This window comes from Podarcis cretensis (genome assembly GCF_951804945.1).
Source record: "Podarcis cretensis genome assembly, chromosome: 4".
In the NCBI taxonomy this organism is placed as follows: domain Eukaryota; kingdom Metazoa; phylum Chordata; class Lepidosauria; order Squamata; family Lacertidae; genus Podarcis; species Podarcis cretensis.
Window position 1 is genome coordinate 73515573 of NC_137173.1, and position 26543 is coordinate 73542115.

Sequence of the window (26543 nt, forward strand, 5' to 3'; positions counted from 1 at the left end):
CTTATCACACTCTATGGGTTGGTCAGTAAAACCTTCACAATGTAACTACCTAAACCATAGTAGCATTAGGTTCTAGAGCAGTGTTCCTCAAACTTGGGTCCCCAGCTGCTGTTGGACTACAACTCCCATCATCCCTAGCTAGCAAGACTAGTGGTCAGGGATGATGGGAGTTGTAGCCCAACAACAGCTGGGGACCCAAGCTTGAGAAACACTGTTCTAGAGCAGTGTTCTTCATCTTCTGCCTGGAGCTAAGTTGAAGACCACCTTTTATTATTTCTGTCACCAAGCTACTTTAAGCATAGAGAGAAGCATGTGGTATAGTCCTTCCATGGACCTGAACCACCTTACAATGTAGAAGTGCCCTCAATGAAAAGGTTCATTGCATATGGGAAGCTGATACATCATAAAATTAGACTGTGTTAGCTTTTGAAGTTGAAGAAACTTTGGACATGAGAGCCTTTTCAAACAGTGATTTCCTCTTATGAATTATGAGGTGATACAGACCCAAGAAGATGAGCAAAATTCATATTATTTGTGATTTCATACTCCTGGATGTGACAGTATTCAAACTATTCCATCACTGCTAGCATAGTAGCTCTGAAATTCTGCAACACAGTAAAAAGAAATAAAAACTATTTTATAAAAACTATTTTATAAAAACTAAAAATAAAAATAAAAACATCAGGCAAAATTCTTCAATAATGTGAATCAGGCCTACAACAGCTCAGATAATCATTCCACTTTCCATCAGGGCTGACATATCGCCTTTCTTGGTGACACTTAACAATCAAGAGGTATATTATATATTCCTGCTTATAAAGGCATGGTCACTCTGAAAGGGGGCTGTATGCAGGATTATTTAGTGCCAGAACCATTCATCAATTTAAACTGATTGTCACTCTGACGGTCCATCTGATGAGACAGGAAAATCTGAACCAGAACTGTCATCTGCAAAATGCGAGATTCATCATTTAGTGGCTGATAGCAGACAAAAATAAATAAAAACTGAATGGGGAGGGGCCATCCATTCATTTTTTTGGTTCCAGTTGTTTCTGCATCATATAAGTTTTACATGTTTTTGAAACGTAAGTGTCAGGGGTTCAGGAGCAGAAGCACAGGGAAGAGGGGAGATGGAGAGCGAAGGGGAAGAATCTGAGGGCAGCGTAGGAGAAGATGACAGTGGCCCGAGAGATTCCATGAGACTCTCCAGCGAATCGGAAGATTCACAGAAGGGGGCGCCGGTGGCCAGGGCAAGGGGGGTCCCAAGGGGGACACCCCAGAAGCAAGGGGCCAGCGGGGACTCCCAGAGCAGCAGTTGGAAATCAGGACCAGCTTCCCCACCGGAGCATAGTGGGGGGGAAGAGTCACAGGTATCGGGAGTAGCGTCTCCCCCAGCAGGGAGAGGAGAGGAGTCAGGGCTGACCACGCCTCCATCGGAGAGTCAGACAACGGAGGGGAGGTCAGATCCGGCCAGTATCCCGGAAGAGGGAAGCAGTGACAGAAGTAGTGTAACGGTCAGGAGGAAGGTCACTGGGTTGGCGCGAGAGGCAAGTTCAAATGTACAGGAGTGTGGGACAGCAGAGAATGAGGATTGGGAACCGGGTCCTAAAGCCCGCCGGAGGCAGGGGGAGGAGCTAAGCGACTCAGCGTCTGAGGAGTCCAGAAAGGGGAATGCCCCAGCGGGCAGGAGGACCCAGAGGAGAAGAGAGCAGCGGAAAAGGTGGAGCAGGGCTAGGATCTTAAACTGGTGTCAGAGGGGAGGAGATTCAGACGGGACTTCGCCGATCTAGGGTTTAAGATGTAGGGCTGCGCGCTGCGGCTTTGAAATGGAAATTGAACTTCAATAAAGACTTTTGTACATTACGACAGCCTAGCGTTGGTCCTCTGTGAGCTGGGACCTAGAGGCAGCTCTGACAGTAAGTATATCAAGCAAAACTTGTGAGTAGAGGCAGTGCTCAGATGAGTGTGTGTTCACATGCCATCTCTCTCCAGCCTTTGTAAGGACAGCATTTGCCGTTATTATTCCATGTTGTTCTGAATACTATTTCTTCTTATACTGAGATGGACCTTTCTATCCCATTCATTCTTCAGAAGTGCATCTTTCTTAAGCAGCATCTATGGCAGTTGATACAAGATGTTTACCTCTTCCCTGGAAGAAAAAAGAAATCTCTCCAGACCATCTGTTGAAATAACCAAGAGCCATTTGAGATGTGCCATTTCTTTCCAACACTGAGATGTCCTCTGTGTTAGGAGGCAACACATATACCACCGAATATGAGGTGATGTGAGAGTGTGTATTGCATCACAAGCACATGGATTTGAAAGTGGTATGTGCACTTGTGGCAAAATAAGCATAAATAACCCACATTATGTATGCTAGCATATATCTATTTTCCTCAACTGAAGTTAGTTCCAAGTTGAAAAAATATTTCATGTGAAACAGCCCTTTCTGAAGAGTAAGAATAGTAGTTCTGCGGTCTGTTCCTAAACAAAATGAGAGTTCAGTACAAAGTTATATGCACATAAGGTCATTTAGGGTCAGTGGGACTTGTGTGCACCAGATTGTGGCCATAATGCAAAGTTTCATTGTGTATGATCGGCGTGTAAATCAACCATTTATCTTCTGGAAAGAGGGTTACTACTGGCCCAGTCTAGTTTTAGTAATAAATACAACCTCACACTTAATGCAGTACACTGTCTCTAGCCATGTTCAATACAAAGAAAGTGTACAGGAATGTTAAACTGCACAAAACAGATGATCTGGCACAGGTGTGTGTGTGTGTTTGTGGTGGGTGGGTGGGTGTGTCACAGTACAAATCCCCAAGTGTAAGAGAATATATGTTTACCAAATAGAAAAGAAACTGTGTTATAGTAAGTTCATTGATGCATCAGGAGATGCAGCTACTAGGAACAAGGGCAACAATAAACTTCACCTGTTAAAATGCAGGCATATTTATAAAGCAGGTTTCCCAAACTTGGGTCTCCATCTGTTGTTGGATTACATCTCCCATCATCCCTGACCATGGGTCCTGGTAGCTAGGGATGGTGTGAATTGTAGTCCAAAAACAGCTAGAGACCCAAGTTTGGGAAACCCTGCTGTTAAGAGATTTCAAGGCACAAAATGGCAGGTCAACGCTACTCCCGCCAATTTTGTTAGGGCCTCCTGTGCTTTGAAAAATCTCCCCACTGAGCCCCATTTTCAAAGGCCAAATGAGTCCCATTAAATATGGCCATCTGAACACCCTGTTAGTCCATGGCAGGGTGGGGAACCTGTTGCCCTCCAGATGCTGTTGGATTCCAAATTCCAAACAGCATCGTCTTTGATCAGGTCTGGGATGGAAGGAAGGAGCTGTAGTCCAGAAATATCCAGAGGCCCCCAAATTCCCCATTCCTGGCCATCAAACATAAAATCAAGGTCAAATGCATTTCTACTGAAAAAGGCATGCTCAGGGTGTGAGAGATGGGTGCCTCCTTCTGAAAACAAATATCCCTGTCATAGATAGTGTATGTTTTAAATAAGCATTGTATCACATAGACTTTATTTAGTCTTGTTGAGGGGGGGATCAGATTTCAAGTCAAGCAGAACAGATCTGTCATATCCAACTTTGCGCATGAGACAAGTCATAATAGCTCAGACGATTGTGAATTTCCAGCAAAACTGGGCACTACCACACATTGGCACATATTTATGGTGAATTAAAAATGGAATGTGCTGGCTACGTATTAGTTAATTAGACCCAAACAGTTCTCTTCTCCCATCTATTTATTCAAAGTGCAGGAATTGTATGAGAAACAGGAGGAAGATTTGCAGTTTTTGTTATACTGCATTAGCAATGGGTGGGGTTAATGGGAGTTGTATTCCAAAACAGCTGGAGATCATCAGTTTGGGGAAGGCTAAAATATTTGATGATCTGTTATTAGTATTATGTTTAAATTCTCTACTTGGTGTTACCTACAGCTTCATAGAGGGACGCGGGTGGCACTGTGGGTTAAACCACAGAGCCTAGGGCTTGCCGATCAGAAGGTCGGCGATTCGAATCCCTACGACAGAGCTAGCTCCCGTTGCTCGGTCACTGCTCCTGCCCACCTAGCAGTTTGAAAGCACGTCAATGTGCAAGTAGATACATAGGTATCGCTCCGGCGGGAAGGTAAACGGCGTTTCCGTGCGCTGCTCTGGTTCGCCAGAAGCGGCTTAGTCATGCTGGCCACATGACCCGGAAGCTGTACGCCGGCTCCCTTGGCAAATAAAGCGAGATGAGCGCCGCAACCCCAGAGTCGGTCACGACTGGACCTAATGGTCCCTTTACCTTTACCTTTACAGCTTCATAAACCACTTTCTAGCTGGTTTTTCCCTAGCTCAGAAGCACACAGCACAATTGTTCCTCCCTCCTATTGGTTTCATTCTGTGGGATTTCCGCACAGCACATCCCTCACAGATTGCACCCTTTGGCTGTAGCATAGAGCTACCCGCATTTGAGGCCAGATCCACACTACCAACATAAATCCAGTTTAACCATTATCACTGTTCTCCAAGGCACCCTGGGAATTGTAGTTTTTTCAGGGAACTCAAGATGTCAGAGAGCTTTCACTAAAGCTTTACAAGAGTACAATTCACAGTTGTAGGTTAGCCTCTATAAAACTAGTGTTCAGATTGTAGTGTGTTGACATAAACACACTTCCTTCCATGTGATTCAAGCATAGGCAAACTCACTCCTCCAGGTGTTTTGGGACTACAACTCCCATCAACCCTAGCTAACAGGACCAGTGGTCAGGGATGATGGGAGTTGTAGTCCCAAAACAGCCAAAGGCCCGAGTTTGCCTATGCGTGATGTGATTGATAGATATGCATACATTGGTGTGCAGGGCTGCCGCAGCTATTTTTAATTTCAGGTTTCCACCATAGCCTTGACAGAAAGAGGTACTGGGGCTTTCACAAAGAGGTAGGAAAGTCGGGCAAAATGTTTCAACTCTGAAAACTTGTCCAAAATATAATTGTTTTGCAAAGAATAAATAAACTGAGAAAAGAGAACCATCCTGACAACGAGATTGCACGCTGGTTAGAAAAGAGAGAGCAAGGGAGAGGGAGAGAGAGAGAGAGAGATGAAAATATTGACTTTTTAAGAAATACAATACATTCTGTCCTATGGACACTTCGCTGGGGTGAGGGAGGATATCAACAAAAACCTCCCAAACTATTAATGGGTTGCTTCAAAAAAGAAATACACTGGAAGGTCAATGGAACAGACTTAATGATTTTATGCTGTTGAGATGCAAAGATTCCATCAATGAGACTTGGATATCATATGCAAAAACAGATTTAGAAGTAGACAAGAGCAGTATTTGTTTCCAGAAGAAGCACCAGTTAATAAATTGGTTGAAAGGAATTTACATGTAAGTGAGCAATGTGGGTATAATAAACTTAGACACTTTGGTAATATAATTTCAAGGAGTTCTCCTCAATTTCTATGAGTCGTAGTAGCAGCTCATACTAGCTGATAAGCTCCAATGAGCTTGCATTTGGTGTATAAAATTGGCTTCAATTCCCCCCCCCCACCCCCCAAAAAAAACCACTGAACTTGTCCACCTCTACATGACATTGACTTGGTTGTTGTTTCCTTACTTTAAAACAATTGCCAAATAAAAATAAAATTATAGTTATAATAATTAATACAGGCATTTGAGCTTAGTTCCCAGAAATATGGCACATGAACTGGATTCATAATCATGGTGGTTCTCTTTTATATATGCAATTCATATTTCTTTCCCAATCTGTAGAAGGCCCAGACTTTATCATTTTGGCAACAAATGGCAATTCCCAGGTCTGAACACAAAGGACCAGGTTACAGTTCCTGCAGAGTTGGTTTTTAACAGAAAAAGAATGCGCGGCTATTTCCCCGCCCCGCCCCCCCTTTAATCTATAATATTTACAGTATTGCACTTTACTGCACTTAATTGCATTTCACTAAAATTAACGCTGCATCAGTATTATGCTTTTTTAAAAAAACTGTGTCCATCTTTGACAGATGAATCAACCCCTCTAGATCCTGTAAACCAAGCAGGCCTTCCGCAGAGATCCAGACATCTGGAAATAAAAACGGTGAAGTAAACCTGTTCACATAGTACAAGCATTTCAGCATGTTCAGGTGGTTCTCAGTAAAACAGATGTGTTCATCATTGTTCCAGTCATTTGGATCACCAACTAATTTGGGTGTCTCTCTTTCTCACACGCACACTCAGTTGTTGTTGTTCTTGTTGTTCCTTGTGAAGGATGTAGTCATTTGGACACCCCATTGTGTTATTGCTGCTTTGTTTAGAAAACACTGCCTTGTCTCAGATCTGAAATTCCACGTTTAAATTCAAACCAGTTCTGCAGCAGCAGCAGCTCCATAGTGATGGAAGAGATTCATGAGATTGAAATAATACCGTTGGCAACAAAGAAGAAATGTCATCTTAATGGAGACCAGCCCCACGATGTTGTTAAGCTTTTTCCTTTTTTTTCTGTTTCATTTTTGTTTCAGTATACTTGGCGATTTTCAAACGTTGTTTAAAGTTAGGCACATGCACGACGTAGCAAAACTGGCAGCAGCAAATGGTGTTGGGCTGACATGATCATCTTCAGTTTGGCCAGGGTCCACTTCCATTTGTCCCAAGATTCATGGATGCCACGTGATTGGAGGGTTCTGTTCCCTGCCCCCCAAAAAATCTACTTTCCTCCAAAGTTTTCTCAATTTTTCCCCCAAAACTGACACTTATAACTGAGATCCAGACTGATTTCAAACCTAGTATTTATGCATCTGGTGGCTGAAGAACAGTTTAACTGCAATCATTAGCACTAAGTGCTTTTTGAAATAAAAATTTAAAACAGAAAATAGGCCAGTAGGTCCTTCAGTCCTCAGATCAACTGAACAAGTTGCTGAAGTCTTTGAACAAAATAAAAGGAGAGGATGAGAAAGGGAGGAAAGAAGGAACAGGCCAGCGCTGAGCCTGTCTACAAGTACTTGTGGGCCTTTAAAAAGGTACCGGTTGTCCTTATCGCAGCCAAGCTCGGAGACTGGATAGAGGAAAGAAACTATAGTCCATCCCTGGCAACAAAATGGCTTCTGGGGAGGAAATGTCAGAGCCCCAGGGCCTCAGCGTGTTTCCGAGCCTTGAGCCTCAAGTCAGCAATGCTGGAATTCTTGCTGTTGCTCTTCGCGGCCGCTGCTACTACTGCGGCCGCAGAGGCGGAATCTGCCAAGGAGGCAATGGGAAGTCCAAAAGGGGGCGGGGGAAACATCAGATAAGGGGCGTGTGCAGCCAGGTGAGGGTGGAGGTGAGGGTGGGCATGGGTGACGCCTTCCAGCTGCAGCTGAGCTTGGACCTGAGGGAGCAAAAGAAGGACACAGAAGCAAAAGGGACAATGAGTAAAGGAGCTTCCAGGAGGGTAAACAAATGAGTGTCATTTTGTGCATCTGAAAATAGGCCGGGTTTTCAACGGGACATACACCAGGATAGGTCTGCAGCCTGTAGGAATAGAATGGCCTTCCGTAACAAGCAGGTGTGGGTTCCTGGTAAACTGGGCTAGGTGGTTAAAAGGTCTGTAAGCTAATACCACAATAAGGTCGAGAGGATATCACAGTGTTGTTTTTGCTTCTAACCACTGTCATCTGCAACAACAGAGAGATGTTCTCACTCTGTTGTCAGCATATCATATCAGAAACCACTTAAGGTCCAGACCCAAATAACCATGAGCACTTTTTTCTTACATCTCAGCATTTTAATCTACTGTTGAACAGTGCCACACTTTGTACATGCTGATCAATCCTTTACCAATGTTCCTTAACTTGTTGAATTGCCACATTCCACTCATTATTTTACTGCCATTAACTTAGAACTGCAGAGTTCCCCTTTTCCGGATCTTCCAGACACGCAAACTCTTTCCTTTTCTGTAGCATGGTTCCTCTACATAGCGATACCTATTCAAGCTTCCCCTTGGCTGGGAGAGAACGGCTTAATGGCAGTGTAAAAAAGGTAAAGGGACCCCTGACCATTAGGTCCAGTCGCGAACGACTCTGGGGTTGCGGCGCTCATCTCACTTTACTGGCCAAGGGAGCTGGTGGACAGCTTCCGGGTCATGTGGCCAGCATGACTAAGCCACTTCAGGCGAACCAGAGCAGCGCACGGAAACGCCGTTTACCTTCCTGCCGGAGCGGTACCTATTTATCTACTTGCACTTTGACGTGCTTTCGAACTGCTAGGTTGGCAGGAGCAGGGACTGAGCAACGGGAGCTCACCCCGTCATGGGGATTCGAACCACCAACCTTCTGATCAGCAAGTCCTACGCTCTGTGGTTTAACCCACAGCTTAGGGCACCCTGAATACTGCATATCAGGCTCTGGGCACTTTGCAGCAACCCCACAGTGTTGTTCAGCGGTATTAGACCCCTATTGCACATTGGAGATCAGCAGAAGCTGAGTTTGCAGAACCCTGCATTGCTTTTTTATATATATCCCCACACTGCAGGTAGAACTGAGACAGCAGGATAGAGCAAACCTGCAATGTAGTTCACTTTTTTCCCCCAGTTGCAGATTGGAGGGCTGTGCTAAGGAAGAGCAACTTACAGCAGCCCTGCAATGTAGGCCACTGTTATAGATCAGGCCAGATGTAGAACTATATGAATGGCCTTCTCAAACCTTCTCCTAGGCCACACCAAGCACTTGTTTGCAAGAAAAACCTTGTGTTCTATTGGCTTGCATGCAGACTGGTGTTTTTAAAAAAATAAAAAGTGGGCATGAAGTAAGTCCTGTGTTATGGCAGGGGAACCTATCTTTTCTTCTAACTCTATTATTTCAACCCCCTTAGCCACAGACTCTGGTAAAACCTGCACATTTTGTTTCAGATCCTCACTTGTGGCCTGATATTATAATGTAAGGCCCTACCCCATGGTGTTTTTTATCAAGCAAAATTAATGCTTCCTGGGAGGTCACACAGACATTTTTTCCTTCTCCAAGGAACTAAAAAAGGAGAGCCATACCCACAAGTGTGTGCAGGAGAGAAAGTGCAGCCACACACATTTGCAGTTACTGCAGTTAAAGTCCTTGTGGCACACGTCCAGCAAATAAAGGACTTTTGAATAGTAATAATAATAATAACGTTAAAAAGGCGACGGTGTAATTAAATAGCTGCAAAGGTGAGTTTGAACTGGTCCTAAACACTACTAGACTTTCAACAGGAACACGTGCTGCCAGATCCGATGCAGAGTTATAGCCCCAAGGTGCCAGATAACTTCTCTGGTCTTTATTTATAAGGTTTATAAGTCCCCTTGTAAGATTTGTTTTAAGACGGCTATAAATAATTTTTCCTTAGTATAGCTTTTTAGCTTTGAAGCTGTTGAATTATTTTTTTTTAAGTATAGGGCGGGGTGGAATGGGGAAATTTGGCTCTGTTGCTAGCCTGATCCAATTCTATTATCATTATCATTATTTACATTTATATACTACCTTTATCATCCAAGGTAGTGTTCTCCTCCTCCCCATTTCATCCTCCCAACAACCTGTGAGGTAGGGAGCTACATAGCTGAGTGGGGATTCGAACGCTGATCTCCCAAGTCCTACTCCAACACTCTAACCATTACACCACATGTAAGGCATGCCAGGTATACAGGATCAGTCTGTGAACAGAATCACATCCGCTTCATCTCTTTATTATTTGACCACTTTCTAAGAATACTTAACAACGGTTCAGGGACACTTATGGCTATTTTAAAGCATATTTGTTTGTGGCCGTCTGAAACATAAGGGACTGGGGACTAGACACTTATCAAGGCCTGAGAGGGTTTAGGTGGAAAAGATATGTTGTATGTGTGTGTGATTAAATTCAATCTCTTTGACAACCGGTATGAGAGAGTAGGTGGCTATTCAAACTTTTGAATAAAAGTGAGCAAGAAGAACCAAGTCCTTGTCAATAGTCTCCACGCCTTCCCACTTCCACTGCCCGGAAGTTTGGAGGCGTTTAGTGCCTGGACAGAATACTGCCTGTACATCTCTGTATGTAAAAGGGTGATATACATTTAAGAGAGGGAAGAGAAAAGTCAAGAGAAGGGCCTCAGATCTTCCTGAGCTGGCTACTCATCCGCAAGCCTCCTGCCATGTGGCCTTGTCTGCAGGCTTGCTTATTTTCTCCTGTTCCTCCATTGTACTTGGGTGGGAGAAATCCATCAAAAACTACGGCCATCTTATTCAGGCCACAGCTCCCCTTAACACGTCTAACTTCGAAAATAAATGGAGCTGTTTTTCTAGTCAGTTTCACCCTCAAGCTAATGAAGGTGAAACTGACAAAGTAGCAAAGGTTTCACATATTCGGGCAGCCATTGAGAGGCAAAGAAAGGTAAAGAATCATCTCCCCAGTATTTTCTTCCTCCTGCCTGTGTTTTTTAAGGAAAGAAAGTGGAACAAGTTCTACTTCTTTGTGTCTCAGTGGCTAGGGTGCTTTTGCAGGGAATCGACCAGTTTTCTTTGACACAGGTTGTTTCTGACACATTTCCAGCCTGAGAAGTACCCAAGCCCCACTGACACGTGGGGGGGGGGCTGAAACAAGGACCCGCCTGCCTGCCTACCCCTCACATCCTGCCTCACTAAGTAAGTGGTTTTGGGTTGTTACTTTTTTTTCCCTTATCATTTGCATTGGAGACATTCACTAGACTGGTCTGAATGGCAGCATTTCTGGGTGGCTTTCAAAAAAGATAAAGTCCACGCGAGTAGCTTTGAGGCAATGTGAGGTTAAAAGTAAAGGTAAAGGGACCCCTGATCATTAGGGTCCAGTCATGGCCGACTCTGGGGTTGCAGCGCTCATCTTGCTTTATTGGCCGAGGGAGCCGGCGTACAGCTTCTGGGTCGTGTGGCCAGCATGACTAAGCCACTTCTGGCGAACCAGAGCAGCACACAGAAATGCCGTTTACCTTCCCGCCGGAGCGGTACCTATTTATCTACTTGCACTTTGACGTGCTTTTGAACTGCTTGGTTGGCAGAAGCAGGGACCAAGCAACGGGAGCTCACCCCGTCGCGGGGATTTGAACCGCCAACCTTCTGATCGGCAAGCCCTAGGCTCTGTGGTTTAACCCACAGTGCCACCCGTGTCCCTTAATGCGAAGTTACAACCTCTTAAAGAGAAATTTTCACATATGACCACCACAACCCCGCAGCCCGAATTCTCTTTGTTAAGAGGATCGTTCTTCTACATGTGGCTTTTTAGCAGCAGCTTGATCTACAGCAAATTAGGAGATGAAGCGCTTCACAACATGGAGAGAAACAGTCACCACCACTGCTGCTTTGCTGCGGAACAAGCCCCTGTTAAACGGCACAAGCATTCGGGAGTGAGAAGCTGACAACTCTTGGTGTCCTTCTTAAATCTGTTAACAACGCAGGATCTAATTCAAAACAGAAACCAAATGTGTGTTGATTTCTTCTCCTTGGACCACCCTGATTTAAGCCTCGCATGTGAAATCACCAAGGGCGACGTTGCTTTAGTTCTGCAAGAGATAAATGCTGCCGCAGAAGAAATCAACTACCTAGGCCCCACTTTTCTGAAACCCTGTTTGAAATAAATGGGACCTTTCCAGAAGCCCGAAAATCACTGAGGTGCTTAGTTATATAGGAGGCTGTAAATAGATGAGAGCTGAGGCATCTCTGCTGCTTACTGACTTTTCCCTATGGCTTGTGTGTGAGACTACTTTCAGTTCCCAGTTATGAAGACTAATGGGGCAAAAAGAGTGAGCAAAGCATGGTTTTTGCATTCCATACAGTGCTAGTGCGACGTAGTGACTGGAGGGTTAAAGACCTGCATTCAAATCCCCTTGCAAGTAGCAGGTTTACAGTGAATTTAAGGGCAGAGAATGCATCATTCAGTACTCATTACTTAAATCAATCTAATAAGGTAGGTCTCTATTATTGCCCATATCAGAAGATGGCTGAGAAACAGACTTCTTCATGGCCATGCAAGTTTGGGAGGTGGTTTCATTGTGTGAGTCCTGAAACATGCTTGCGCTACAGTATTTTCTTTGTTGCTTTGATAAAGATTAGCTTTGAACAAAGAGCAGTTTCTCAACCTAACCTACTTCACAGGAATATTGAATCCACACCACGCATTTGTAGCACATGGCTTTCCCCAGTTTCAGTGAAAAGTAGCTTGCTACGGGTGCCGGGAACTGTAGCTCTGTAAGGAATGAGCGACAGTTCCCAGGATTCGGGGTGTGTGGAGGGGGAATAAGTGTGTTGAATGTGTTTTAAATGTATGGTGTGGATCCACCTGTCCCTTAAGCAAAATACAGATCAAGCTATGATCCTGTATACACTTACCAAGAATGATGTCCCCATTAAAAGCAACATAATTTACTTCTGAGTGAACATTTCTAGGACTGCAATGCAGGTGTGCTTTAGGATGACTACTTAGGAGAGAGGAACAAAAATAATGGAATTCTACATTTAGGTATTTGGGGTAGTGAAGCTACAATTACCTGGATTTATTTTCTTCCCCTCTGCATTCAATATCTTTCCCGCCACAGGTAAGAACTGTTGTGCCTTTAAAGACTACTTGAAAGTCAGAAATTTAAGTGGTTCAGTACAGAGATTAACGTGTTTGGTTTCTACTAACAGTAGCTGAGGCAAATCAACTATTCATCTTTCCAGGAGGATGAGTAGAAGTAGCTGGAAATTTTGTTTTTCCAAATGATGCAACACTCCACATTACTATCCTACACAGTGTTCACTCAGAAATAAGTCCTACTGGTTTCAATGGCGCTTACTCCCACATTGAGCGTGAACAGGATTGCAGCCAGACTTGGAAGCCACTGTGAGCAAGTCCTCGTTCCAAACCTGGGGGCGCTTGTCGATAAGGGCGCCTCTGAGGGCGCGCAGAGTGCCCTCCTTCGCCACTGACCCATCCCAGCCTTGAAAAACGCCCGGACGCCAAGGGGCGTGGCTTCCTGACGGACCTGGGCTCCGGCCACGCCTCCTGCCCCGCGAGAGGCGTATAAGCATCGCCCCCTTCGGTCTGACAGCCCGCGCGGAATAGGCGTGTCCTTTTCTACAGAGCCCCTCCCCTCCCGAACCTCGATTCGCCTCGGACGTACAGGGAGAGAAACGGGTCAAAAAGGAATCAAAACGAGCTACCTGCTGGAAAGGCATCCTCAGGGCGCCCATGTTGACGTAAGGGGCCACTCGGCAGGCGTCTAAGTGGCTGGCCGTCCCCAAGATCACACCTGCAAAGCGGGGGGGGGGGGGAGGGAGAGACACGTGTCTTGGTGAGGAAGGATCCTCGGGGATCTGGATAGCGCTCGCCAACCCCCTCCCTTCCTCCAGCCCACCCAAGCACTTTCCAGCTCGAACTCACCTTTATGCATCTGGTTCTCCTGTTTCCGGCATTTGGCTCTTCGGTTCTGGAACCAAACCTGCGATCAAAGAAAATGAGGGGAGGAGAGGTTTGTCACCATCAGTTCTGAAGCGTCTGGCAGCCACCCGTGCTTATAAAAACGAACTTTTTTGACCAATACAGACATTCCCCTCCCCCCCTTATCCACACACGCCCTTGCTTAATATCCAGTCGTGTTGGGCTCGGAAGCTTGCTCCCTGTTTTGTGTCATTTTGATTGCTCGTACAATAAAGGAGTTTTATTTTGATTGATACGTCTTATTGATTTTCACGGGACCAGCAATATAGAAACAGGTAAGTTCCTACCTACCCACAGAAGGACAAGCTTTTGAGGATATTCAGAACACACGAAAATAAGGAGTCCGAATGTCAGAGGACAGAAGCTATCTCAGCCCGTGTTCCACAGTCTCAGAGAGGCAGAGGAAAGATGAAGACCTTATACTTCGCCTCCCCCCCCCCTTCTTCTTCTTCTTCCAAAATCAAAGTGGCAGTTTTGCTATGCACGCTACTGAAACTTCTCTTTCCTCTGCTCTGCTCATCTGGTGGCTTTCTCTCTGAGAAATGCTTGTTTATTTGGCATACAAGTAACAGTATACATCACGCAAAACAGCAGGACTAGTCAAAGGCCCTTTTAAGACAAGGGTCGTGGTATTGGTAAGCTGGTTCACAGTGTGATCCTTATAGGTGTCAGAAGTAAATCCCGTTGGGTTCAATGGCGCTTCCTGTCGGGTAAGCGTGTATAGGATTGCAGCCTGAGGTGTTTCGAAATAAGAAAATAGGAAAGCGTTCCCCCTCCCGTCCTATATAGCCTGTGCTATACCACTAAAATGGTATAAATGCAGCATTTCCTTTCCCGCTGTTGGAATGACAAGCAATCCTGACGTCTGCACTGGTAGGGGTTGGCACAGTTGTGCACTAGAATGGGGGACTGTGTAAACCTCTTAGAGGTTTTTGTTGTTGCACACACACCCATACACACACATTGTATTTAAAAAAAAAAAAACTGAACTAATGACCTGAGAACAGTGACTTTCTGTATTATTCTTATTACTATTACAAAGCATAAAGTAGCCACCAGATCAGAAAATGTGGGCTGCAAGTGATGAGACGAGTTTCACTTGCAACAATTATAGGTGCAAATAGAGCAGGTGCGATCCGAGTGCGAACAGAGAATCGGACAAGAATCTAAACGGGACTCATTCGCACTTCTGCTTAAAAAAAAAACCACCAACGGAACAATGCGCAGCTTGGAGAACGTCGTCCCCTGTTGTAAAATGCAGAGTTTGCATCTTGATCCTCCCAAGCATTGCTGATGTCAAAGTCAAGCAAACAAGCGCTTTTAAGAGGAGCAGTCAAGCCAGGAGCGCCCTCCCTCCTAAAGTTGCGAATCCAAATTCGCAAAGCACCGCGAAGTTGATGTGGGGGTGTAGCCGCTTCCTCCCGGCGCATGCGTACTCTCTCTTTTTCTTTTTTTTTTTAAAGTCCTGGTCAAAAGGAGACTTTGCTTCCTCCATCTCAAGGGATTCAGAGGAAGGGGCTGCCAGTGTGGCGCAACGGAGCCCCAAGGGCAGCAACCCTTCGAAGGTATAAGAGGCAATACATGGATTGGTCTGTGGGGGCGCTAGACACAGCCATGAAACATCCCCAAAGGTCCGCTCCCAGAGACCACTAGGCTGGTGCAGGGGAAATGAAGCTCTTCTCGTGTTTTTAATACGGTATAGAGAACCGGTCAAGCATATGAGCCCTCACCTACAGGCTAAAGTGCGACAGCCCGGGCACAAATTGAGCGCCTCGGCGCGACAACGAAGCTTGCACAACTGCTCAGTTTATAGCACTTCGGATATCAGTCAGGAGGAGGGACAATTTGGATTCCTGCCCCCCCCCAGTAGGGGAGGAATTTTGCAAGGATATATTCAAGGCTTAGACCGCAAACAAGTCAATGTATTTGAAGAGCTATGCGTGTAGTTCAGTATCCCATAAATATAACGCGAATGATACAGGTCCGCACGCGCACTTCTTTAAACCAAAGAATATATTCCGATCTAAAGGTTTACATTTAGAACAGCAGCCACTCTTGAGGGACCCGGCCAGAAATAGAGAGGACTCCCGAAGAACAAACAAATACGGCCTGAAATGGGAGGGGGCACTATTCTCCTCCCTAAAAGTGTGTGTGTTTGTAATGCTTTTATGTTGTCAGCCGCCTTGTGCTCCCTTTCACCGGGAAAGGCGGAATATTAAAAGGGGGCAAATCATTATGTCGAACTAGCAGATGAACAAAATGCCTCAGGGGCTATCCAAAGAAAGAAACTGTTTAGTCCAGCAACAAAGACGGCCCGCTTGCCTAGCTTTTAATCCGGGGAAGGGAAGCAAAAAGAGCCTCTTTTTGGCATCTCCTATTCGAAATCAGGAAAACAGGCAGATGGCGTTCAGGAACAGAGAGCCAAGCCGCAATCCAATGCCCACACCGACCTTGGAGCATGCCCCATGGAAGTCAATGGGGTTTACTGCTGAGAGAACAAGTATAGGTTTCGGCTGGCAGGCAGCTAAGGGAGATTTCCCGTGGGGAAGAGGTTATCGGCTCACACACTAAACAATGAGACATAAATGTGACAGATCGCCACACACACACACCCAAAAAGTGCCCAGTACTAAGTGCCGATTTACAATTCACATCCATCTCACATACATCCACACACACACAATTTGCTCTCTCATGTCCAGCGTTCCTCCAATTTGCCTGAATGTGGCTTCCTTTCCCCCTGTGTGCCAGGCAGTGGCGTTTTCCTCGAGGTTAATTTTGAACGCATATAAATAAAGGACCAGTTTTAGTGGGTTTTCCCCTATGTCGACTCGTGCGGCATCGCTTTTTCCCCCTATTTAAAGAAAAATAGGCGGGGCGGGGCGGGGTGAGTTTCAGCTAAACCCTTTTATTCCCGAATTTTTGCCAGGGTTTATTAGGGCTTTGTCATATGCTTCCATGCTGACCTTGGAATTGCCCACTAAAATGGCCAACCATGGATCCACACCCAAACACTGATTGCTCGGAAGAAATTCCCATCACGGTTCAGTGGAGGGACTCTTCATTTACTTGGGATTTACTCCCGAGCAACCATGCAACAGAAGAGGCTGCCAGCGATTAAGGTTGCGATCCTAGAAGAACTTCACAGAAAGCAATTCTAGAAAAGTAGCGAAACCAGGAAAGTTTCCTTGAAGATTAAAAAGTATATTGTGGCATTAACCTGTTTCGTTACAGGCAAGGCGCAGCATTTCGTTGAATTCCGCCGGGCTTACTTTCGAGTAAACGATGCTCAGGACCGCCCTGCACAGCCACGACCCCCAAACCCTCCCTTGAAAGTCAATTCAACTTCGAATGCAAATTCCGTTTATGGGGAAATCAATTAATTCCACGCAAATCATCCAGAAGGATTATTCAAAGGGGGTTAATCCAACAGATTTCAATTACCCCTTCCCATTTGTCTTTTGACTGGGTTATGGATCCCACCATAAATCCCTTTTTCAGAGCCACGATTGACTTTTAAATAGGCTTGACTTCCACGCGACAATCAAACACTTTCCAAATTTGGGTGGAAGGAATTATTTCTAATTCTGCCATCAGATTTTATTCTTTTTCTTTTTTAAAAAAAATGCCATCCTAGTAATCCTCCCCTAATTCCGGAAATTCCCGTGTATTATAAATTGAGGCGGGGGGGGCGGTGTCCTTAGATCTCTCTGGCGTACCAAACAGCATGGGAGCCTTCTCCCATGAGAGGGGAAGGAGATGATTTTTTACAAATATGTTTAAAGGATTACGTCTACCGTCAAATGCTCAGTGTCTCCACCCCCCTCCTCTTACTAAATCAAACTTTAGTCAGCCTCTGTCTGCTGAGACAGATCAAATCTGGGAGTTAAGCAAACATCGCTCCCATTCGCCCCGCCCCCCCCTCCAAGTTCCTCAGCTTGCCAAGTTGATCATACGGTTAATTAATACTAACTGCACTTCCTACATCACATTTCGCCTCCGAGCTTTCTTCAATTGCCTTAATGATGGCCATTTACAACGGAGTAATTAGTGCAAAGAAAGGCTTCCAAAGACATTAATTATCCAGGGGTACTGGAATGGGTATCTTCAACAGGAATTGGCCGCCTTCACACGTGCGCTAGTGGCGTCGCTTCCCCCTCCCTGATCCGGGTCTCTAATAGGTGATGTCTCAAATTAAAAGATGGGGGAACGGGGGGGAGGGGAGTTTGCTGAATTTCTGAGCGATCCCTGAACTTTTTGAAAGGGAGCTTTCTTTACCAGTGGAAATGTTCCCTTTCCCTTTTAATGTCCTGATCTCTGGCTCCCTTGGATTTCCTGGTTCTGTGAAGAGTCCAACACGAAGCGCAGCCTTTTGGAATAGATAGACGGCCGTACGACCCTTAACACGCCCAGTCTCGTGGGATCTCCGAAGCTAAGCAGAGTCAGGCCTGGTTAGTACTTGGATGGGAGACCACTGCCTAGGAATACCGGGTGCCGTGGGCTTGCCACAGCAAGGCATTCTTAGCTTCAGTCGTGAAACTCTTAATCTCAGGGTGCTGCAGTCGAGCCCCACCTTGGGCACACGATTCCTGCATTTCAGGGAGCTGGACTAGATGACCCTTGCGATGCCTTCCAATTTTACAGTTCTAAGACTCTTTCGAACACCTCTGGAAACTTAGCCACTTCAAGCGGACTAACGTTTGGAGTATCAACCCCCGCCATCTCTCCGCCTTCCTTGGGAGAAAGGGCCATTGCTTTCAGCGAAACACCGGTGTGCTGAGAAATTTCAGCTTTAGTCAAATTCAGCCGAAATATTTGGGTTCTAGCTAGCTTTTGTTCCGACCGTTAGCATTGTGAAAGCCCCACTTGAAACGAAAATATTAGTTTCTTAATATAACCACCTACCATTCATATAAACCTTGAGAATGGGGATCTTTTTATGGTATGTCAATAATAATAATAATAATAATAATAATAATAATAATAATAAATCCTGCTTAATTAAGCCGGGGAAGGAAATGTGCATTTAAAAGTTGTAAACAGAAAACCTTCAGCTATCCTGTCTGAGGACAGAGGGTGGCTGTACTGTATTGACAGATAACTAACCAATGAGTAAAAATGAATATGCCCCTCATGTTATTTATTCTTCATTCCATATCCTCTTCTCTCTCTCTCTCTCTCTCTCTCTGCGTGTGTGTGTGTGTGTAGCTCTTTATCCAGCATTAATGATTTTGGAATGACTCCCATGACCTGCCTCTGTGCTAATTCCGATCTCTACGCCACTCGTCATAATATAATTTATACCAATTCCGGGGAGAGTTCCTTCCCCACCCCCAAGGGTCGTTTGGTCGTCTGTTATCCAGTTAAAGGAGGCAGACTTTATTTTTATTTTTTAATCACACATCGGGTGCAGATATGTGACAAATTCTGGGGCAAAAATGTCCTTTTACCCAGCTTTAACCACCCGGTCAGGAGCAGCGTGCGAGAGGCGTGTGATGTGGGGGACTAATCCGCGTTAAACGCTGCCGGCTCGTACCAGTGGCGCCTGAAATGCACTTCTTAAAAAGACTCGCTGTGCCCAGCTGGGCAAGGAAACGCGTCCCTTCCCATTTTTTATTTTTTTAATTTTTTTGCTTTGGAAAAAGGCGAAAGTGATGAGGAATATAAGTGATGAATTAGCCCGCGCGCGCAGCCATCATAAATCAGCCCGGGTGTGATTCCCGATCAATTCCAAGTAGTCATGAATATGCTAAGTAAAGCGCAGGACAGTGTTTTAGACAGTTATTTCTTCATTAAGGATCACTCAGTGATTTCTTTCACAAATGCTCTAATCTGATTTCCTTTTGATTTCCATTAGAGACAGTGAATAATGACATTTAATTTAGCCTTGCGCCATAAAAACCCGAAGATATTTGCTCGTAATTGAATTACTGCCTGCTCCTCACTATGGTCTCATAACTTTCAATTATAACCCTGACAGCTGGGCGATATGAGTTGCCGGTACAACACTAAAAATAAAAGGTTAATAAGAAGTAGCTACCGTAGGAGCTCCAATTTATTTACAGCACATTTCCACACTAAATTGAAACTAGATCCTTTAACAACAAGGGACAGGCGCTACAGACGGGGATTAGGAGGCAATTCGGAGAGTATTAAAATATCTTTGGGTTGTTGTTGCTTTCGCCCTTCGGTCTCCTTCTTTTTCTCTTCCTCCTTTAATAAGATGCCGACCGAGTCCTTTTTAGCCGATCGAATCCTGATTATGTTTTAATTAAGGGTTCTCTCTAAAACGGCTTTCTCTGGACTTTATTTTTGAGGGGTGGGGAGAGACTGAAGGATGTTTTCCCCCTTCAGAAATATGAGAGAGAGAGAGAGAGAGAGAGAGAGAGAGAGAGAGAGAGAGAGAAGAAAAAGTTGCTGGGGAGGGGGAGGTGAGACGGTGGAATATTTCATGAAACCTGCAAGCACTTGGAACGCCAATTTTCCTGTAACTATGAATATCCTGTTAAGGTGCCGCGCTACTCCGGTAATAAACTACTTGAAAGAAAGAGTGCGGAATTCAATTACAAGTAATTTATTTTTATAGAAACACTACGAGTAATTTATTTTTATAGAAACGCTACATCAAGGCTCTGGCAAGATATTATACCGGCTCGCCTAGAAGGAGCTGGGAAGATGACATAAAAGTTGATGTCCCCTTCAGCCAAAGTTTAATCTTTTCATTCATTTATCTTGGGCGGTTAGATCAATCTTCGGCGCGGGGGGTGGGAGCCACGACTTCTCTCTCCCTCCCCCTCTCAGTATTCCCCCTCGTAAGATCTCCTTTCCAAGAAGAGCACACCAGTAAGCGCTATTCCGTTCCTGGGGAATATTTCATTTATTGCTGTATTTATTTAAAACCCGAACTGTTCAGGAGCCTAGTTTTCCCAGCTGTTTCAGGAGGAAACAGCCTACAAAGAAACGTTTTAAAAGTTTAATGGCAGACCTGCCCTGGAAAGAGGAATTACACGCAGGCGTTCTAGGCGCACAAAAATGCTGCTCAACGCTGGACGTGGAAGTCAACCCCACTAATATTAGTGGGGCGTTCATACTAAAGGTAGGGGTGGCTAACTCTTCTGTTAGAGTCGTGGGGCTCTAACCCCCCCCCAAAGTCCCAGCCAGCCTGGGAAGTGGTCAGGGATTATGGGAAATTTGGTCCAGCAACATCTGGCGGGGTCAACATCTGGCGAGCCACCCCTGACTTAAAGCATTTAGACTGAGATTCCCCTTTCCTAGTGTGACTCTCACCATCACCTCCAAGGAAAAACACTGGGGGAACTGGAAGCGTGGTTCATTAAAATAGTTTTTTGGTGCTGTGGGAGTTCAGCCAGAATAAAGGCTCAGCTGGAGCTCAGTCTTCCCCACATGCCTTTGACCCCAAAGCCATGCTACAGGTTGATCACTTCCATGGAATCATAGAATTGTAGAGCTGGAAGGGACCTCAAGGATCATCTAGTCCAACCCCCTTCTTCCCTCGGTTCGATGCTGCGACAATAGTCACATCCTGCACCATCCTTTTTTAATTATATCTATTTTCTTGTTTGCTTCTTTTCCAGCCCCCCCCCCCCTCTCTTTAGTGAGCAAGGCTAAAGGCCTTTTTTAAAAATTAAAAATAAATGCATTTTTAAAGGCAACAATCTGTTCTTGTATAGAGCATATGCCTTGGCCGCATGACCAGCAGGCAGGCCCCACAACCCAAACATCTCCTCGAGGATTGGGAGACGTTCTGTTTTCCAGGGGGTCGACAAACGGAGCAGATGGGGCACCATGAATTCATACCCTTGTTATGCAAGTCAAATAGAGGCACGTTTCCCCCACCACCACCGCCGCCCCACTCCCGGCTCTGGATAATCCAGTCCCAGAGCACCCAACCAGCCTAGCTTGATCTACACCAATTGTTCTCCGAAGTTGCTCCCACCCTCTCCCTGTTAAAAAAAAATAAAAATAAAAGAGGAGCAGTAGAACCTCAAGGGAAAAGGGAAAGGTTTTTCGTTCCTGGCTGGGGCTACTAATCAGGCCTCTGATTGGTTAGCGAGCGGCACTCAGGGATGTTTCGAACGCTCCATGTCTGCTGAAGATTCTAAAGGGGCGAGAAATTGAGAGCAGCGCCACTGGCTGGAATTTCCCCCCATGGCTGCTGGCCCCCTCCCTCCGTCACACGTGTCTGGGTGCTGCGCGTGACAAAAAGGAGGGGATTTCAATGGGGTAGACAGAGATCCGAAACAAGGCCAGCAGGAGGAGGACTCTGGTCTTCTTCTAAGGCTGCCTTACCTGAACCCTGGCTTCCGACAGCCCCAGCCTCTGGCTCAGCTCCTCCCTCATAAAGGCGTCCGGATAGTGCGTCTCGTCGAAGAGCCTCTCCAGCTCGTTCAGCTGCTCCAGTGTGAAATTGGTTCGACTCCTCCTCTGCTTCAGCTTGGTCTGGCCGTCCTCGTCTTCGGATTTCACCTCTTCCCGCTTGTCTTTGCACTCATAGATCCCTGCCGGGGGGGATGGGGGGATGGGGATAAGGAAGAGTAAACGAATACAACAAAGTTGCGCATCATAGAAGCCTCCTTAATTTCCTCCTTAAAGCCCTCGAGGCGGGAGAACTGGGCACATAGTTTCCCCAGCCAAGGCGAAGGACGGTCGCCCTGTGAGCATCCCCCCAAAAAGGCAAGCAAAAGTTGGCATCGTCCCATATGCTCAGATGACACATTTGGGGGGTTGAGTGAAATATTCGTTAGTAAATTTTCGGAGCGCACGGAGAGCTTCCTCTGATCATTAACGTAATTGACTGCTACGCAGCCAGGGTAGATTTTTTTCTCTCCTTGCATTTCTCCTCTTGCAGCGAGAAAATTCTCTATTTATTTGGGCGCAGAACAGGTGATGGTCCTTAGAGAGACCTTGTGTGACTCACATATTCTCCAGCTAAGGTTGCTAAATGCCCCTTGTAAGGGGCATCTCCCGTCTCTCCACGCGTACAAACTTAATCATCTTATTTTTGAAGACTGCCGGATCATACCTCGGTGGCAATATGTTGTCGCGGCTAGGAAGTGTGGCCTAGGTTTTCTGAACTGACAAGCCTCCTGAGGAAAGTTAAAGATCCAAATACCCCACGCAAGCCAAGAGTAGCAAAGATTTTACGCGAAACAAGTGTAAAGAGGAAATGGCCACTTTCAGATGAGAGAGGCTCTGAGACGTGTCCACTATTCCTGGCCAGTCGCCTCCACCGGGAGGGGATCGGGGCCTCATTTTGCAGTCTAGACATGGCGGAAGGAGATCGGAAACACGCTTTTTAAAGACATGGGGGACCCCCCCCCTAATAGCTACTGAGCAATAAGAAAAGCACCAGAAAAACGTCATGTTTGTTTCGCTCCGTTACGCGCGCTTTAAAATAAATCCAAAGGATATTAGAATCCATAGTCCCCAACTGAGAGGCTTTAGGAATGTGGGAACCGACACACACACGATATGAACCCAGCTTTCCTGTGACCAGGTAACCATTAGAAATGATTCGGGCGACATAATCGGGATGACCTTTGGCCAGAGCAGGTTAAATGCTGCCTTTAGTGGGCTGTGCTTAAAAAACAAAAACAAATGGCACAAGACGATATTCTTATAACCCATTGCCTTTCCAATATAGTATTGATAAAAGCCACCAAGCCTCAAGTTCGGTCCGTTTGGGGGAAGATTCCTCCCTCGGGATAGAAATCGATAAGAAAGGAAGCACCCAGAGGAAAAGATAGCGCCGCTGTTGCAGCAGCAGCAGCCTGGGCCCGGTGCGCTCTGGGTGGCAGAAAGAGCGTGGCCTGGACGCCCTCTCTGCCCCGCAGCCACGGCTGGCCTTCTGAGGAGCCAACACGTCACTCCCGCAGCAAAACGTCACGTTTGCAAAGAACAGGAGCGCGTGAAGGTGTAACGAGGGACTGGGCAGAGGGCGGGGGAGAGAGGATTTCATCTCGCCTGTTCTGAAAGGGATTGGAAATTCGGAGGTTGGCGCAAGGACTTCCTCTTGCCGCCTTTACCTGGGGAGCTCAGGTCACACTAACGGCAATAACCTCGACGTGAGCGCTCTCCAGCCAGATGCAAAGGACCCCCTTCCCACCTTAGGGAAGGAAGCCTTGCTGGGCCCAATGGGGCACCATTCCTCTCCGTGGAACTTATTTACTGACAAGTTCAGCGGCAACGCGGAGGACTGCAGCCTGTCGGACAGCTGGTTTACATAGACGTGCCCGTCTCCATGCGCATTCCCTGGAAGTAAATCCCCTCGATTCCAGTCTAACTGGCCTCCCAAGGAAAAGTGGGTTGGGATTAGGAGTGACACGGTTAAACCTCTGCTGTCCAGTTCTATTGTTTTGCTTTGACTTTAAGGAAGCAGTGTTGTGTTCCAGCCTACTACCTCTTACATGCAAATCTTCTGACATCGAAAGGCTTTACAGTATTATATACCTCCAAGTAAAATAAGTTTAAGAATCAGGGCATTTGGTTTACAGAATAATTTTAACTGATGGGACACACCGAATTGCCTAAGAATCCCCAGGCAACCCTCAAATTGAACATAAAACTATATATAAATGTATCCTCAGCCAGAGAGGTTTTTACTGTCGTGGCTTTTTAAAATTTGAATTAAGAGGGGAAATTTTTAATTTAAATACAGTGTTATGGTTACCTAAAGGGTTTTGTTTTGCACAACAGCTACCAAACACAGGTGTGAAGCTAACGGATTTTTGACACTAGGAGCAAGATCTCTCAACACACACTGTCTATTAGTCTCTCGCCCTGATTCCGCTGAAACTCACTTCCGGCCCACGATCGCTACATTTTTTGCTCCCTACGAACGTTCGAGGGGTTGCCTCCCTTACAACTCCCTTTAATGGAGACACGTTCCAGCGTTCCAACCATTCACAAATATGGTAATGATTTTTCGCTTGTAATGTTTGTTGTACCGCTGGAAACCAGTCTTCCTCCATGGATTCTTCCTGAGGTTGATACCCTTTTGAATTACTTTCTTTTTTAACCGAAAAACAATTACAAACTTGAGATGTGTGTGTGAGAGAGAGATTACAATATATTTTATGACATTTCAGAGTTCAGGTGACTGCTGAGAATGAAGCACGTTTTCAATAAACGGGTATGTATATAAAATATTAGATATGTATATTGTTTACCAAAACAATAACCGTGCATTAGAACTGACAGCATTTCAGGAAACTCGAAGGATTTCACGCCTTACTATTTTAAAAAATGTATTCTGAAAGGCCCTTCTCTCTCTCTCTCTCTCTCTCTCTCTCTAATATATATATGAAATTGGAATTATTAAAGCTTCACAGAAATTAAATTCTCATTTATTTAGCCCTGCGTGTAAGCTCTCCTTCCATTTATAACGAATCTAACAGAACATAAAAAAGAATTATTAATAATATGTAGAATTGATATTAAAGGAGCGAGCAGATTTGAGTGATAGGGCTTTTCTATAAAGGACAGAATGCTGTTTCGTTTCGTTTTGTTCTATTTATGGTACAAGTGGCCCAAATCTCCTAAATACTATCGATCCAACACACCGTTATTATTTTACGAAGCGAAGGAACAGAACGAATGGCGGAGTAAAACATATTTTAAGGAAGGGAGATTAACATAACTGAGCAGCCCTGCTGAATTTTAATTTTAAGTTTCCCCTTCTCACACCTAAGGGATTGCTGCATTTAATCCCATCGCGTCTGACCTGGAGGAAACCTGTCTTAAATCGCCGAAAAACGTTTTATCAACTTTCTTAAAAATTTACTTTCCCTCACCCTCAGAATGCTCCCTTCTATAGGCTATCGACCTGGTGGCCCGGGGTGAAGGGACTCTATCTTACACATCAGGAAGGAAGGAAGGAAGGAAGGAAGGAAGGAAGGAAGGAAGGAAGGAAGGAAGGAACTGACACCCGGAGAAACTATCGACACGGGCTTGGTACAAAATCCTAAATGCGCTTTTCCTTCCTTCCCTTCCTTCTTTTCTGCTTCTCTCCTCCCCGCAGGCCTCTGACCAGTTTACCCTGAGCTTGGCTTCCCTTACGCCTTTTTTTAATGGAAGAAAAGAAACAAAAAAGAAGCCATAATTGAAGCCACGAAGTTGGAGGCTCATTCCAGAACAAGCTCCTTCGGGCAGCAACACAAGCAGGCTACAGGGCAAAGGATACCCGGGCTTCCGATCGAATCCTGCTTCTTTCTTTTTCCTCCCCCCCCCCGCCCCCCATCCCCACGCACTCCTATTGTTCCCAGAAAAGCTAAGGGGAAAGTTTGGGTGTTTCTCTCCCTCCGCTCCCTTTTCCTTCTACTTTCCACTCCAGAAGTGCTTCACGATCCCAGCGGCCGTTCCTGCTGTTGCTAGACAAGTGGTGTATTATTATTATTATTATTATTATTATTATTATTATTATTATTATTAGTTCGTCCCCTGCCCAACCGCTCCTCCCCACCCAAAAAGCCTCGAGGCCTTCGGCGCTGGTGTCTGGGGCAGGGAGAGGAGGTGGAGAGACAGAGCCCCCCTCCACACGCCTGGTGGGTCCAGTGCCCTCCTTACCTTCCGAGGTCCTGCTGGCGTGGTTGAAGTCCTTGAGCTTGTCCTTGTCTCCGTCTCCGTGCTCCTTGAAGAGGTGCACCGGGCAGTGCGCGCCGCTCTCGGCCAGCTCCTGCAGGCTGCCGGCTTCCGAGGCGCCCAGCTCCCGCGAGCGCGCCAGCCCACTCTCCAAAACTTCCCGGTACGTGATAGTCTCCTTCTTGTGGCCGGTGCCTCCTCCGCCGCTGCTGCCGCCACCGCCGCCTCCTCCTCCTCCACCACCTCCGCCGCCGCCACCTCCTCCTCCGCTGCTGCTCTCCTTGCTTTTCTGGTCGAAAGATTTGGAGACAAACGCGGTAAGTTCTTCCATGGCGACCCGGTGGCTGGGGAGGGGGAGGGGGAGAGAAGAAGCGCACGCTCGCGATCCACAGTGAAGAGGTCCTCCGAGCTGCAGCGGCTGGATCTGGGCGTGGGTCGTGGTGGTGGGGCTGGTGGGGTGGAGATCTGCACTCAGGAGGTCCAAGGGGCCGCCTCGTCGGTCCAGGCTGTTGCTGCTGCTG

The 26543-nt window shown here is 46.0% G+C and overlaps 1 protein-coding gene across 2 annotated transcripts; it reads right to left on the reverse strand.

Moving 5' to 3' along the window:
• Positions 1-5239: 5239 nt before the first annotated feature.
• SHOX (SHOX homeobox) lies at positions 5240-26543 on the reverse strand. Of its 2 annotated transcripts, none has more exons than XM_079973016.1 (5): positions 26008-26543; positions 21733-21941; positions 13366-13423; positions 13146-13234; positions 5240-7360 (listed from the first exon to the last, which is right to left on the reverse strand). In XM_079973016.1, the coding sequence occupies exons 1-5, from the start codon at positions 26351-26353 to the stop codon at positions 7115-7117; spliced, it is 948 nt and encodes a 315-aa protein (XP_079829142.1). In that variant the 5' UTR covers positions 26354-26543; the 3' UTR covers positions 5240-7114. The 2 variants fall into 2 exon arrangements, with proteins under 2 accessions (XP_079829142.1, XP_079829141.1); XM_079973015.1 differs by having other exon boundaries at positions 13143-13234.

Bases quoted from the DNA above. Each gene is read 5' to 3' on its own strand.
- SHOX (XM_079973015.1), bottom strand. From the start codon at position 26,353: ATGGAAGAACTTACCGCGTTTGTCTCCAAATCTTTCGACCAGAAAAGC. The intron at 21,942-26,007 runs GTAAGGAGGGCA...CCCCCCCGGCAG, and splicing joins CGCCAGCAGGACCTCGGAAG to GGATCTATGAGTGCAAAGAC. The intron at 13,424-21,732 runs GTAAGGCAGCCT...CTTTGATCGCAG, and splicing joins TGTCGGAAGCCAGGGTTCAG to GTTTGGTTCCAGAACCGAAG.